At 43.5% G+C, this 16136-nt stretch overlaps 1 protein-coding gene across 6 annotated transcripts in view; it reads right to left on the bottom strand.

The window, feature by feature from the left end:
• Positions 1-14529, bottom strand: part of LOC139411604 (ubiquitin carboxyl-terminal hydrolase CYLD-like) — a 47490-nt gene extending 32961 nt beyond the window's left edge. Inside the window, exons 1-6 of one of the 6 annotated variants that reach the window (XM_071158171.1) lie at positions 14131-14529; positions 11158-11532; positions 5348-5517; positions 3736-3979; positions 2445-2753; positions 1117-1222 (exon numbers count right to left, since the gene is read on the bottom strand). In XM_071158171.1, the coding sequence (XP_071014272.1) occupies positions 1117-1222; positions 2445-2753; positions 3736-3979; positions 5348-5517; positions 11158-11235 (907 nt within the window). In that variant the 5' untranslated portion in view covers positions 11236-11532; positions 14131-14529. The remainder of the gene's footprint in view (positions 1-1116; positions 1223-2444; positions 2754-3735; positions 3980-5347; positions 5518-11157; positions 11533-14130) is intronic. The other 5 variants (XM_071158168.1, XM_071158172.1, XM_071158174.1 and 2 more) reach the window with 5 other exon arrangements.
• Positions 14530-16136: the final 1607 nt, after the last annotated feature.

The raw sequence follows: 16136 nt of genomic DNA, 5'->3' as shown, positions 1-16136 counted from the left end.
CTACGACTGCTGCTGCTGCTGCTACGACTGCTGCTGCTGCTGCTACGACTGCTGCTGCTGCTGCTACTGCTGCTGCTGCTGCTACGACTGCTGCTGCTGCTACGACTGCTGCTGCTGCTACGACTGCTGCTGCTGCGACTGCTGCTGCTGCGACTGCTGCTGCTGCTGCTGCTACGACTGCTGCTGCTGCTGCTGCTACGACTGCTGCTGCTGCTGCTGCTGCTGCTACGACTGCTGCTGCTGCTGCTGCTGCTGCTGCTGCTACGACTGCTGCTGCTGCTGCTGCTGCTGCTGCTACGACTGCTGCTGCTGCGACGACTGCTGCTGCTGCGACTGCTACTGCTACGACTGCTGCTGCTACGACTGCTGCTGCTACGACTGCTGCTGCTGCTACGACTGCTGCTGCTGCTACGACTGCTGCTGCTGCTACGACTGCTGCTGCTGCTACGACTGCTGCTGCTGCTACGACTGCTGCTGCTGCTACGACTGCTGCTGCTGCTACGACTGCTGCTGCTGCTACGACTGCTGCTGCTGCTACGACTGCTGCTGCTGCTGCTACGACTGCTGCTGCTGCTGCTACGACTGCTGCTGCTGCTGCTACGACTGCTGCTGCTGCTACGACTGCTGCTGCTACGACTGCTGCTGCTACGACTGCTGCTACGACTGCTGCTGCTGCTACGACTGCTGCTGGTGCTGCTGCTGCGACTGCTACGACTGCTGCTACGACTGCTGCTGCTACGACTGCTGCTGCTGCGACTGCTGCTGCTGCGACTGCTACGACTGCTGCTACGACTGCTGCTGCTACGACTGCTGCTGCTACGACTGCTGCTGCATCTCACTTGACTTTCAAAAACAAGCAGAGCCATCAAGCAAAAGAGCCTCTGTTACTGCTGCTGCTGCTAGTAAAACATACAACACACTGCCTGGCTAACTATATGGCTAATAGGCAATACCTGAAGCTTCTTCAGTTATCATTTATAGGATCCAAATAAGGGAGAGAATATTTGAAAAATATATAGTTTTGCACTTGATGAAATTGTAATACATTGAAATAACAATATACATTTGATGTGAGGAAAAAAAGGAGAGAATAGACTACCGGACCACTGGACTCACCTGGCATTACGTCACAGATGGGGACTAGACGGGTGTGTTCCAGACTGGCGAAATTACACAGCAGCTTCCCATCGATAACACCATCCCAGTCCCCAATAGGATTGTCCTGGAAGATCCGGAGACAGCAACCGATTACTGCTGCGGGCGTTCCTCATCTCCTAAAACCTGTACTTACAGTCCCAGTCTCAGCAGCAGTCCTGTCATCACTACGACAGCGCTTCTCTATCCAGTCAACTACCCCCTCTACCCAGTAATGGTCCTCTGTCTGCACTTGAACTTTAACTCCCTCTTAACCTTCCCTCTCTCACTTCTCAAAATGTACCTCCCCGCATCTTCAAAACAGAGGGGTGCTTATTCCAATCCCCAGGAAGCAGGGTCAAAGTTCTCCAGTACTGGTTGCTCCACTCCACCACACTAATCTATGTACTCTTGGAAGGTTGTGAACAAAAATGTGAACAAAAATGGATCCAAATAAACAAAAACGTTACACAAATATCACCTAACACTAAGCTGTTCTGTATATGGCGTGTCAGAGTGTTGTTGATGTTCTCTGTATGCTGGGCGAGGCTGAAGCAGAGTGGACTGAGCAGTGGACTCTCCTCTCCTTTCCTCGGCTGCCTGGCCAACCCGCTGGCCCTGTGCCACGCTACTGGTCATACAGCCCAGTGCTGTATATGCGTCCCCAATGGCACCCCATTGCCAATTTAGTGCACTACATTTGTGCCCATAGGACTGTAGGCAAAAGTAGTTCACTACATAGGGAATAGGGTGCCAATGGGGACGCAACCTGCAACTTTACCTCACTCCCCAGCTCCCCGCATGACTACTGCCCTTTGTGTGTGTCCCAGGCCAGAGTAGACAGAGTAGGCTCACTGCTGCTGCTACTAACAACCTGCAGTCAAATGCCTCTGTCATTATGCATGTTCCCTTTTCTTAACTGCTATGCCATCTGATTATATTGGCAACAGGAAACATCAACACCAGCAGCTGGTTGTTAGACTGCAAAATAAACATTAGGAATGATATTTTATTTTCTGGATAGACAATCAAATCATACAAACAACCTTACATGGGCTACTTGAACTAGGCTCTTGCCTAACTTGAGATGTAATTTACAAGTTGTTAGCCATGTTCAATAAATATAGCACTATTATATATGTAGGGAGGACATTTCACCTTTACCTAGTGTTAACAGGAGAGGAAAGGGTAATCTCCACTCTGACAGTATTTACATTGCCAGTCTGCCATTCTACAACAGACAGGAGGAGCAGGTTGAAGAGGTCCCACTCAGTAAGGCCCCAGTATGGGACCAGCGTCTCAAGCCTTACCATGTCTACTCCCACATAGTACCCCAGGCTCTCGTTCCCAGGCAGCAGGTCACAGAAGATGATAGTTCCCCTCTCCGGCCCCTCTCTGGTCTGGACCAGGACCCTGGAGTTGATCTCCAGCGGATGGAAATCCATCTCCTCCTCCACCAGGATGACGTGATCGACCTCTAGCTCTCCCAGCTCCTCTTCCTCGTCATCCCACAGCTCCAGCTTGTCCAGGGCCACGAACACCCCGCACTCATCTTCACAGCGGAACAGCTGTCGGCCCTGGTAGGAGCCCTCTGTGAAGCCCTGGCCTCTGCCCTCCTCCTAGGTAGAGGCATAGGTTACATACAGTATGTTAAACGTGGGATAACCTGTTAGTGCCAGTCGCATGTGGCTTACTCAGACACGCTAACCCTTCCCCTAATCCTTCACACAGTAATGCCAAAGAATTTCCCTGACCCTTAACCTCTTCCCTAACCTTTACCTTAACCATCACAGGAAAAGCCTAGCACTGGGCTGAGCTGATACAAGAGGCATGAGCTGTCATTACAGTGAGGTGAGCTCAGCTACTCAGCAGAATGCCTACTCAGCATTCTACAGGGGAGGGAACAGGGATGATGAGGGTTTGATGAGGGTTTGAGATCGATACTGCGGAGGGCATAACAGCATACTCAAAATGTTTCATTGCTGAGAGTAGCCGGCAGGCCCTGAACTGAATAATCTTTGCTCTTACACAGGGATAATGGACAGTTAGAAGGTGTAGTTACATTATCCTATACACTGCACTTCTTCTTGAGTGCCATGTAGGGCTTTTCAGTATTGGCATCGTTCAATTTATGTTTGTATGATCAAGATCAGAAGTACACATTGTTGACTGTAAATGTGTGGTAAGTATTCTCAATCGTGATACAAGTCTGGCATTCAATCAAGACGCTGATCTGAAACCCAAGAATGTGCTAAACCCTTTATAGTGAGTAAGGGTCAGCCTTTCCTCCTTCACCCACTCACCCAGCCTACAACTGGACACGGAGGAATAAACACAACATTGTGCTCCAATAAACAAGCCTTTGTAGCCCGCTACTTTACTGCATCTTTACAGAACGTAGGCTACGGCAAGAGAGAGTCCATTTACTAGCTTAGCTGTTATGAAATCCTCAGGGAACATTTCACAAAGACCAAATCACAGACGATATCACACATAACTGAAGTTCCCTCTGGGACAAATAAAGTTATTCTATATACGTAACTGAGGGTCAATTGATTACAGAGTGCATTTTAAAAGAACAGTAAAGATGAGGTTTCTCACCAGCAGCTCCACTCCAAACCAGACCCCGGAGAGAGCCCTGTCTGGGAGGAGAGATCCTTTAAATCGGACTACCCCGGGCAAAGGTTCATCCCCCGAACGCAGCTGCACGCGCACCTTGGAGCCACAGTCGATGTCTCTGGCCCGCTCCAGCCTGGGCTTGTTGCACAGCAGGGCATAGCGCTCCTCACAGTTGGTGATGGGGAACAGCAGCTCAGCTAGCTTCTCATCCAGCTCCAGGACGTCCCTGATTTGGTTGCAAATCAAACACAACAAGATGTACATTTGAATCCCAGAGGAAAACACAAGAAAATATTAAAACGTTTTTTTTTTAAAGTCAATATATCATACACTATTTGTACAAAAGTATGTGGACACACCTTCAATTTAGTGGATTCGGCTATTTCAGCCAAACCCGTTGCTGACAGGTGTATAAAAATCGAGCACAGAGACATATACTCCTCATAGATAAACATTGGCAGTAGAATGGCCTTACTGAAGAGCTCAGTGACTTTCAATGTGGCACCGTCATAGGATGCCACCTTTCCAACAAGTCAGTTAGTCAAATTTCTACCCTGCTCCGATGTTGACTTGTAAGTGTAAGACTTGTAAGTGCTGTTATTGTGAAGTGGAAACGTCTAGGAGCAACAACAGCTCAGCCACGAAGTGGTAGGCCACAAAAATTCACAGAAAGGGACCGCGAGTACTGAAGGGCGTAAAAATAGTCTGTTCTCGATTGCAACACTCACTACCAAGTTCCAAACTGCCTCTGAAAGCAACATCTGCACAATAACTGTTTGTCGGGAGTGACATGAAATGGGTTTCCATGGCCGAGCAGTCGCACACAAGCCTAAGACCACCATGCACAATGCCAAGGGTCGGCTGGAGTGGTGTAAAGCTCACTGCCATTGGACTCTGGAGCAGTGGAAACGTTATCTGGAGTGATGATTCGCGCTTCACCATCTGGCAGTCCGACAGACAAACCTGGGTTTGGCGGATGCCAGGAGAACACTAGCCCCAATGCATAGTGCCAACTGTAAAGTTTGGTGGAGGAGGAATAATGGTCTGGGGCTGTATTTAATGGTTCGGGCTAGGCCTCATAGTTCCAGTGGAGGGAAATCTTAACGCTACAGCATACAATTACATTCTGGACGATTCTGTGCTTCCAACTTTGTGGCAACCTTTCCTGTTTCAGCATGACAATGCCCCAGTGCATTGTCATGTGATTAGGACTGGCCTGCACAGAGCCCTGACCTCAACCCCATCAAACACCTTTGGGATGATTTGGAACGCCGACTGCGAGCCAGGCCTAATCGCCCAACATCAGTGCTCGACCTCACGAATGCTTTTGTTGCTGAATGGAAGCAAGTCCCTGCAGCAATGTTCCAACATCAAGTGGAAATTCTTCCCAGAAGAGTAGAGGCTGTTATAGAAGCAAAATGTGGAACAACTCCATATAATGCCCATGATTTTAGAATGAGATGTTTGATGAGCAGGTGTCCACAAACTTTTAGTCATGGAGTGTATATCAAATGTGAGTATTGTTGTTTTGTATTGTCTTTATATAAAATTGCAATATAGCATGACAGTGTCACTATCCATTAATTAGACCAACCGCTCATCCAGGCTCAGCACCACGTTGGTCTGGTCCAGGACACGTAGGCTCCTCTTGCCTTTGCTGGGGGGCAGCGTGCGCCCCAGGCTGTTCCTCTCCTGACAGGCCTGTCCCAGGCTGCCCCGGGGGATCCTCAAGGTCTTCTGGGGGGGCTTCTCCACTGTACACTCCTTAGTAGAATTGTGTTGAGTTATTAAGGGTCTCCGTCTGTTAGAAATGCCACCATATTCCCTACACTGATTTTGACCAGGGCCCATTGGGCAGATATAGTGCATTATATAGGGAATAAAGAACCAATCCAAACATAATTGAAGATACTCATTAGTACATCAGGACTTATCTTCCTGAGTTTATTAAAAAAAAAAAAACAATAGCCAAAACAAAATATGAAACACAAAATAAACCTTTCGATAAAAAACCTTGAATAACCCTAGCGAAATTCAGGAATTTCTTAAAGAGCAACTGCTTTTAAAAAGCAACGAATCCCTTTTAAAATGGCTTATTTGGCATCGATATGAGCCAGAAAGTTATTCTAGTGTCAATAATAATGTTAATTGCTCATTAAGTCAGTCTAAAACAGAGTTTGGAACATCTGTGAATCACAATGGGTAAACGAAGATAGGGTTTTGATTTGACGATGTCCATTAGTACATTAACATGGGGTGAACAGCTGCAGTGATTACTCTCTATCCAATAGCATATACAGTGAGACTGTTTAAATAAGACATGTCACATTTTTTTTTACTTGAGAAATACTGCACCAAACACCTTAGTTAGATGTAAAAAAAATATATATATAAAAACATCCATGGCAAAAACTTCAAAATGAATTACAGGTATCTTAATTCTGGGGATTTTGAGGAAGTAAAATGGGCTTCCATGTCTACAGTGTCTCATGGGAGACAAGAATCATTAACCAAACACGGAATCGGTCAGGAAACACACCAACAGTGGTTCGTCCTTTAAAAGTTGCAGTGTACTGCAGCACAGCTGCAAAATTCTATGGAACGTTATTTAAGTGGCATTTAAAACCTTTTTTTAAGAAATGTTGCTTAATTAATTTGATTCATTTTATGGTGTTTCTATTCCAATAAATACAAAAGCCCTCTGGGGTTCCATTAGGATGGAATGGAAAATATGGCGCTGTACGTGATGGTCAGGAGTAGACAACAGTTCTGGGCTATTTAGCTAAAGAATCGCAATGTCGTGCGAGCACGCGGGAGATCTGGGTTCAATACCCCGGCGGGGAGGAAGGAGTAGGCTTTCCATGTACAGATGAAGTCAGAAGTTTACATACACCTAAGCCAAATACATTTAAACTGAATGTTCACAATTCCTGACATTTAATCCTAGTAAAAAAAATCCCTGTTTTAGGGCAGTAGGATCACCACTTTATTTTAAGAATGTGAAATGTCACAAAAATAGTAGAAAGAATGATTTATTTTAGCTTTTATTTATTTCATCACATTCCCAGTGGGTAAGAACTTTACATACACTCAATTAGTATTTGGTAGCATTGCCTTTAAATAGTTTAACTTGGGTCAAACGCTTAAGGTAGCCTTCCACAAGCTTCCCACAATATGTTGGGTGAATTTTGGCCCATTCCTCCTGACAGAGCTGGTGTAACTGAGTCAGGTTTGTAGGCCTCCTTGCTCACACACACTTTTTCAGTTCTGCCCATAAATGTTCTATAGGATTGAGGTCAGGGCTTTGTGATGGCCACTCCAATACCTTGACTTTGTTGTCCTTAAGCCATTTTGCCACAACTTTGGAAGTATGCTTGGGGTCATTGTCCATTTAGAAGACCCATTTGTGACCAAGATTTAACTTCCTGATTGATGTCTTGAGATGTTGCGTCAATATATCCCCATAATTTCCCTCCCTCATGATGCCATCTATTTTGTTAAGTGCACCAGTCCCTCCTGCAGCAAAGCACCCCCACAACATGATGCCTCCACCCCCGTGCTTCACGTTTGGGATGGTGTTCCTCGGCTTGCAAGCCTCCCCCTTTTTCCTCCAAACATAATGATGGTCATTACGCCCAAACAGTTCTATTTTTTGTTTCATCAGACTAGAGGACATTTCTCCAAAAAGTACGTCCTTTGTCCCCATGTGCAGTTGCAAACCATAGTCTGGCTTTTTTATGTCGGTTTTGGAGCAGTGGCTTCTTCCTTGCTGAGCGGCCTTTCAGGTTATGTCGATATAGGACTCGTTTTACTGTGGATAAAGATACTTTTGTACCCGTTTCCTCCAGCATCTTCACAGGGTCCATTGCTGTTATTCTGGGATTGATTTGCACTTTTCACACCAAAGTACATTCATCTCCAGGAGACAGAACACGTCTCCTTCCTGAGTGGTATGACAGCTACGTGGTCCCATGATGTTTATACTTGCGTACTATTGTTTGTACAGATGGATGTGGTACCTTCAGGCGTTTGGAAATTGCTCCCAAGGGTGAACCAGACTTGTGGAGGTCTACAATTTTCTTCTGAGTTCTTGGACTTCTTTTGATTTTCCCATGATGTCAAGCAAAGAGGAACTGAGTTTGAAGGTTGGCCTTGAAATACATCCACAGTAGAGGTCGACCGATTATGATTTTTCAACGCCGATTCCGATTATTGGAGGACCAAAAAAAAGCTGATACGGATTAAATCGGCCGATTAATTTATTTGTAATAATGACAATTACAACAATACTAAATGAACACTTATTTTAACTTAATAGAATACACCAATAAAAACAATTTAGCCTCAAATAAATAATGAAACATGTTCAATTTGGTTTAAATAATGCAAAACAATGCTGGAGAAGAAAGTAAAAGTGCAATATGTGCCATGTAAAAAAGATAACGTTTAAGTTCCTTGCTCAGAACATGAGAACATATGAAAGCTGGTGGTTCCTTTTAACATGAGTCTTAAATATTCCCAGGTAAGAAGTTTTAGGTTGTAGTTATTATAGGACTATTTATCTCTATACCATTTGTATTTTATATACCTTTGTCTATTGGATGTTCTTATAGGCACTTTAGTATTGCCAGTGTAACAGTATAGCTTCTGTCTCTCTCCTCGCCCCTACCTGGGCTCGAACCAGGAACACATCGAAAACAGCCACCCTCGAAGCATCGTTATCCATTGCGCGGCCCTTGCAGAGCAAGGGGAACAACTACTTCAGGGTCTCATAGCGAGTGTTGTCACCGTATGAAACGCTACTAGCGCACCCCACTAACTAGCTAGCCATTTCACATCTGTTACACCAGCCTAATCTTGGGAGTTGATAGGCTTGAAGTCATAAACAGCTTAATGCTTGAAGCACAACGAAGAGCTGCTGGCAAATGCACGAAAGTGCTGTTTGAATGAATGCTTACGAGCCTGCTGCTGCCTACCACTGCTCAGTCAGACTGCTCTATCAAATCATAGACTTAACTATACCATAATAACACACAGAAATACGAGCCTTAGGTCATTAATATGGTCAAAACCGGAAACTATCATTTCGAAAACAAAACATTTATTCTTTCAGTGAAATATGGAACCGTTCCGTATTTTATCTAACGGGTGGCATCCCTAAATCTAAATATTGCTATTACATTGTACAACCTTCAATGTTACGTCATAATTATGTACAATTCTGGCAAATGAATTACGGTCTTTGTTAGGAATAAATGGTCTTCACACAGTTCGCAACGAGCCAGGTGGCTCAAACTGCTGCATATACTGCTTGCACGGAACGCAAGAGAAGTGACACAATTTCCCTAGTTAAAAGAAAGTCATATTAGCAGGCAATATTAACTAAATATGCAGGTTTAAAAATATATACTTGTGTTTTGATTTTAAAGAAAGGCATTGATGTTTATGGGTTGGTGCAACACATTGGTGCAACGACAGTGCTTTTTTCACGAATGCGCTTGTTAAATCATCACCGGTTTGGAGAAGTAGGCTGTGATTCGATGAGAAATTAACAAGCACCGCATCGATTATATGCAACGCAGGACAACTAGTAATACAATGAACCATGTGTAGTTAACTAGTGATTATGTTAAGGTTAATTGTTTTTTATAAGATAAGTTTAATGCTAGCTAGCAACTTACCTTGGCTTCTTGCTGCACTCGCATAACAGCTTGCCATGCAGGCTGCTCGTGGAGTACAATGTAAGGTAGGTGGTTAGAGCGTTGGACTAGTAACCGGAAGGTTGCAAGATCGAATCCCCGAGCTGACAAAGTAAAAGTCTGTCGTTCTGCCCCTGAACAAGGCAGTTAACCCACCATTCCTAGGCCGTTATTGAAAATAAGAATGTGTTCTGAACTGACTTGCAGAGTTAAAAATATATATTTTTTTTACCTTTATTTATTTTAAATCGGCCACAATTGGTGTCCAAAAATGCTGATTACCGATTGTTATGAAAACTTGAAAATCGGCCCTAATTAATCGGCCATTCCAATTCATTGGTCGACCTCTATTCCACAGGTACACCTCCAATTGACTCAAATGATGTCAATTATCCTATCAGAACCTTCTAAAAGGTTCTATCAGAACCTTCTGGAATTATCCAAGCTGTTTAAAGGCATAGTCAACTTAGTGTATAATCTTCTGACCCACTGGAATTGTGATACAGTGAATTATTAAGTGAAATAATCTGTCTGTAAACAATTGTTGGAAAAATTATTTGTGTCATGCACAAAGTAGATTTCCTAACCGACTTGCCAAAACTATAGTTTGTTAACAAGAAATTTGTGGAGTTGTTGAAAAACAAGTTTTAATGACTTTAATGACTAAGTGCATGTAAACTTTCGACTTCAACTGTAAATAGGAATTTGTTATTAAGTGATTCCATGTGTGTTATTTCATAGTTGTGACGTCTTCACTATTACTCTGCAACATAGAAAATAGTAAAAAAAATATTTAAAAAACTGCAATGAGTAGATGTGACCAAACTATTCACTGGTACTTGCTTAACTAATTTGATTAATATTATGGTGTTTCTATTCCAAGAAAAACAAAAAAACATCTGGGTTTCCATTAGGATGGAACTTCAATATGCTCTTTAAATAAATAAGACCTACATCACTTTTAACAGCACATTACTCAACACCAGTGAGACTCAGGTCACCTACGGTAGGCCTACAGTATATTGAAAAATATGACATGACTCTCCGCCAATAAATACATATAGAGGATTGGAGGATTCTAAATTAAAACCAAAAGCCGCCTCAAACTGAAAATTGCAACCAATCACGGCCGGTTGTGATACAGCAAACCTAACTTCGAATTCTCCCCCTACCCTCCTTCTAGGCAAGTCTATTCTCCAGCTACCTGCTAGCAGCCATAATGGCGCTGTACAACGTGACCGTGTGTGTTTGCAAGAGTATTTTCCAGTAAGCAACAATTTGTTTACCTTTAGACAACTGTTCCAATATTTCTGTAATTCAGTGGTATTTATTCCCATAGTAATTCATTATAGAGACATAACTAAATAAACGTTGGCATTTTGAAAGAGTATTTTTGTCATTATTGTATTAGCGTAAGCATAAATATGCCATTATTAGTTACATCGTTTTAGTTTGAATGTGCAGACTGGCACTAAGAACAGTGGGAATGTTTCCCTAGTCAGCGCCATTATTAGTGCAATGCCCCTTAATGTGTTTCTCTGTGCTGCCCCCGTACCATACTAAACCACAAAATACATCTAAGTACCGCAGCATAATCGCAAAACTTTTAGTGGGGCAACCACTGTACAAGACTGAAATCTGGCAACAGAAAAACACAGGTGACATTCGGAATATTCAATGGCTCTTTAAACATATTAATATTTACCTTGACCACCATGTAGAAGCGCCAGTCCTCCCTGAAGCCCCCACTGGGCTTCTCCTGGCTCCACAGGGCAGAGCTCATGGCTGTAGGGGCTGGGTCAGCTGGGGCATAGCAGGGGGAAATACAAGGTCCGCTTGTCTTCCTAACCCAATATGAAGCCCCTCTCTCTTCCCTTTATGGACGTTCCTCTATCCCCAAAGCAGTGAAAGGGGCATAACAAGGGTGAGAGAGAAACTAGGCCTAACACCTGAGGGGAAGGTTGTCTGGTTAGAGAGTAGACAGAGGGTGTTATGGCCGGTCACAGGCTCCTGCTGGCCTGGGGTGCCCTCATAATGGTCTCAACTGTCTGCCTGCATGCCCCAATGTACTTTGAAGGACCTGTGTATGAAAAGAAAGGCATGCTGTTATTATGACAATGTTGTTAAAAGGTCATGGAATGCCTCCAGGTTAATTGTATTAAATCACTGACTTATCATAAATCTCAGCTCAATTTCTCCCCCGAAAAATTGGCCTATGGCTAGGCTATATTAACCCAAATAAGCATTGAGCCTTTTGGGAAAACAACAAAACATTTAGGCAACACAAATCTGGGATAAGCTCTGAATAAATGGAATTCAAACTGGCATGTAAACAAACAGGATGTAGGCTCATTAGAATGTAGTCCTATTATCGGAGTGAAGCCTGATTGCACCATTAGCTACAGGCTGCTACTGTACCTCATAACACTGACGGTGAAAACCAGTTGAGCACAAACATGCTTAGGCCTAACCTTGTGTACTACCGGTATCTTGCAACCAGATAGGCCAAAAAAGTTACTACCTGTATTCTGATTCCTGACAAACCTGTTTGACATAAGGGTCAAATTGATTTGAATTCAATCCCTTTTTGACAGCTCCCTTTTGATTTAAACGAAACCTTCCATACATATTTGCCCATTATAGAAGTGCTCAGGAAGTGACTTTGTAGCTGAATGCCAAAACATTCAGGAGATAAAGGTGCTCAAAGTTGACTTATTTTGCATACCCCACCATACCATGAAACATCAATGTCGTCATCACTAGAAAAAAAATAAAGAGTTTGGGATTGACATAATTTAAAAGTTTACAAACAGGGTTGTCAAACTATTTAATAGTTTCTGGAAAAAGAAACTGCTAATTAAATTAAAATGCTTCATTTCAAGAAATAATAAAATAGTTTGACATGATATCAAGCTGAATCACTTATCTTTTCCAGTGACGAAGACACGGATGTCTCATGGTATGGTGGGGTATGCAAAATAGGTCAACTTTGAGCACTTTTACCTCCTGAATGTGTTTGCATTCAGGTCCAAAAAGTCACCTTCTTAACACTTCTTCCATTGGCAAACATGCATAGAAAGTTGACAGGGATGCTGTCCAAAAACTGACTGAATTCAAATGGCTTTACCCTGAAGGCAATTTTGAAGAAGGCAGACAATATGCTCAAAACCTGTTGATACTCTCCTCTTAAGATGATAAATGGGTGATGCCGCATAGGCCTTGGTACTACAGTCAATATTAACACAAATGGATTCTAAGCCAGCCGTTATTCAAACACACCGTTATAAACACGTTATTCAAAACTTACTCGGGCCTGACTCAGAATTTGAGACATTTTGGATTTCCCCTAGCTGTGTGATGATCAGATATGGTCAGAGTGTGTTAAGGGAGCTGTGAAGGGGAATTCAGACTAAAGCAGTCAAACGCCTCTTCCTAACAAACAGAATCTCCGCCACTTTAATACAGGGTCGACCTGTTTTGACAAACCCAATATTTAAGGGGGGATTCAAGCACCTCTGACATGACTCCTCTTTATGGTTCTCTGGCCACTCTCACATCTAGGCTATTCACACCTCATGTCTGTGCATCAATCAAGCAAGTTGGGTATCCCGATTGGCGTAGCGGTCTAAGGCACTGCATCTCAGTGCTAGAGGCATCACTACAGACCCTGGTTCAATTCCAGGCTGTATCACAACCGGCCGTGATTGGCCCAGCTTTGTCAATGTTAGAGTTTGGCCGGAATTTGTTCTTAACTAACTTGCCTAGTTAAATACAAATATATATATTTTTAATCTATGACAGGGTGCCGCTGTGTTAGCCTTGGTTTGCATTGCAACTCCTCTTAGGCTGCGTATCTGTGCATAACATCAATTTTCACAGTTAACATTTTCACATAGAGGACTTGTTGTTTATCATGCCCCTATTTGAGCTTGAGGAGGGAGCGTGGAGTGAGTAAAATAACATGACAGACAATTACTATGTTGTGATGTTATTCTAACAGTCTACCATAAGGAAGGAGTGAGGGCAAAAGGCCTACTACCCTTTCAAAATACACATAATTGAATGACCCTTGGTCAACAACATGCACTACTGCAGTGCTTACTGCTTACATGGGCATTATCTGACATGACAACTACTTCTGAAAGTAGCCCACTTGTCCCTTTTGCTTTGCCTTTTAACAGTATGAATGTGTGAAGTACAATATAGCCACATACTGATGGTGCTGACTTCCTGAAAATAAAATGACTGGGATGTAACACTGACTATTTAAACACACCATCACAACATTCAAAAGCCCCAACAGATTAAATATTATTAACAGCAGAGTAATTGTATCATCATTGCAGCAGTGGTCTTGCATATTCCATCAGTGACATCACTGAATCAAGCCAGTCAGCAGCAGCGAGTGATGATGATGATGCGTGAGAGAAGAAGGAAGAATGTGTCACTGCCAAGCCTTGCTTAATCATGGATGAGGAAGGACCCTCATTGAGAAAACACCCATGGAACATGTCAATTAGTGTAAAACAGTTTGCTGTAGGGCTAGCTAACCAGTATAGCAAACCATGCAATATTTGATCAGGTGCCTCCATATCATAATCTGACGTATGACGAGGAAGCAAACATGAAATATAGCTATCATTGTGACATAACGTCGTTAGCTAGCTCGTTTTCTTACCTTATTCAAACGTCAATTCAGTGCTGGAGTGTCATGTCACCTGCTCATTCCAATACTGTCCTTTAGTAGCTGACGTTTTGATACGTCTGTACAATTAACTGGCTAGCTTGTTGATAGCAAGCCAGCTGATAATTGATATGACAGCCTCGAAATTAGCTAGGCAGAGTAGCTAGTATGGATAGCTAGCTGTCCCATGCAACAAGAGCATGTTATCTACGGCTTTTAAATATTTTTCTGAACGACTCTTAGACTATACTATTAAATACTGACACACAAAACATATATTACGTGACAGACAAAATAAGTCAGGCCTTATAGCGAGAGGAATAAAGATAATTTACAGAACCAATAGACCCCGAAATGTTAGTCTCCTGAAAATATGCCAAAACATAACCCATTGGCCAATCTGCATCCATCACAAGTGCCAATAGGCTGGGTTTCGGGTTAATCATTAAGTCCCACCCCCCGGGGTTTTCCCACGAGTTTGGTTGACGGGTATTGAAGATTCTGCGAATGAGTGGTTCTCTCTAGTAGCAGTTTCTAAACCTGTATTCGTCTCTCTGGCAGACGGTCTTCACTAGTTAAACAACCACAAAGCCTTAAAGCCCGCCTATTTCTACAATATATCTTCTTAACGTTGTAATTTAAACATAGCCATAACATTAACCACACTGCTAACCGTATGCCTAACCCTAACATTAAAATAAGACCAAAAGGCAATTTTTTCCCCGTGAATTTTTACGATATGGCCCATTTTGACGTTGTGGCTGTGGTAACTAGTGATAACACTGGTAGACCCTGTACACTAGATCACATATAGGGGACGCTGTGTTGAAGCCATCGTGCCTCTATCTTGGCCTGATCTATATGCAATATTCCAGTCAAGGAAAAAGTAACATATACTCAGCAAAAAAAGAAACGTCCCTTTTTCAGGACCCTGTCTTTCAAAGATAATTTGTAAAAATCCAAATAACTTCACAGATCTTCATTGTAAAGGGTTTAAACACTGTTTCCCATGTTTGTTCAATGAACCATAAATAATTAATGAACATGCACCTGTGGAACGTCTTTAAGACACTAACAGCTTACAAACGGTAGGCAATTAAGGTCACAGTTATGAAAACTTAGGACACTAAAGAGGCCTTTCTACTGACTCTGAAACATGAAAATAATGATGCCCAGGGTCCCTGCTCATCTGCGTGAACGTGCCTTAGGCATGCTGCAAGGAGGCATGAAGACTGCTGATGTGGCCAGGGCAATAAATTGTAATATCGGTACTGTGAGACGCCTAAGACAGCGATACAGGGAGACATGACAGGCAGCTGATCGTCCTCGCAGTGGAAGACCACGTGTAATAACACCTGCACAGGATCGGTACATCAGAACATCACACCTGCGGGACAGGTACAGGATGGCAACAACAACTGCCCGAGTTATACCAGGAACGCACAATCCCTCCATCAGTGCTCAGACTGTCCGCAATAGGCTGAGAGAGGCTGGACTGAGGGCTTGTAGGCCTGTTGTAAGGCAGGTCCTCACCAGACATCACCGGCAACAACGTCGCCTATGGGCACAAACCCACCGTCACTGGACCAGACAGGACTGGCAAAAAGTGCACTTCGCTGACGAGTCGCAGTTTTGTCTCACCAGGTGTGATGGTCGGATTCGCATTTATCGTCGAAGGAATGAGCGTTACACCAAGGCCTGTACTCTGGAGCGGGATTGATTTGGAGGTGGAGGGTCTGTCATGGTCATGGTCCTCGGATGGGGCCACAGTGTCTCCTGACCCCTCCTGTCTCAGCCTCCAGTATTTATGCTGCAGTAGTTTATGTGTCGGGGGGCTAGGGTCAGTTTGTTATATCTGGAGTACTTCTCCTGTCCAATTCGGTGTCCTGTGTGAATTTAAGTGTGCGTTCTCTAATTCTCTCTTTCTCTCTCTCGGAGGACCTGAGCCCTAGGACCATGCCCCAGGACTACCTGACATGATGACTCCTTGCTGTCACCAG

Source organism: Oncorhynchus clarkii, chromosome 6, assembly GCF_045791955.1.
Source record: "Oncorhynchus clarkii lewisi isolate Uvic-CL-2024 chromosome 6, UVic_Ocla_1.0, whole genome shotgun sequence".
NCBI classification, from domain to species: domain Eukaryota; kingdom Metazoa; phylum Chordata; class Actinopteri; order Salmoniformes; family Salmonidae; genus Oncorhynchus; species Oncorhynchus clarkii.
Note: the sequence above shows the minus strand (reverse complement) of the source record. Positions and strands in the feature narration are given on the sequence as shown.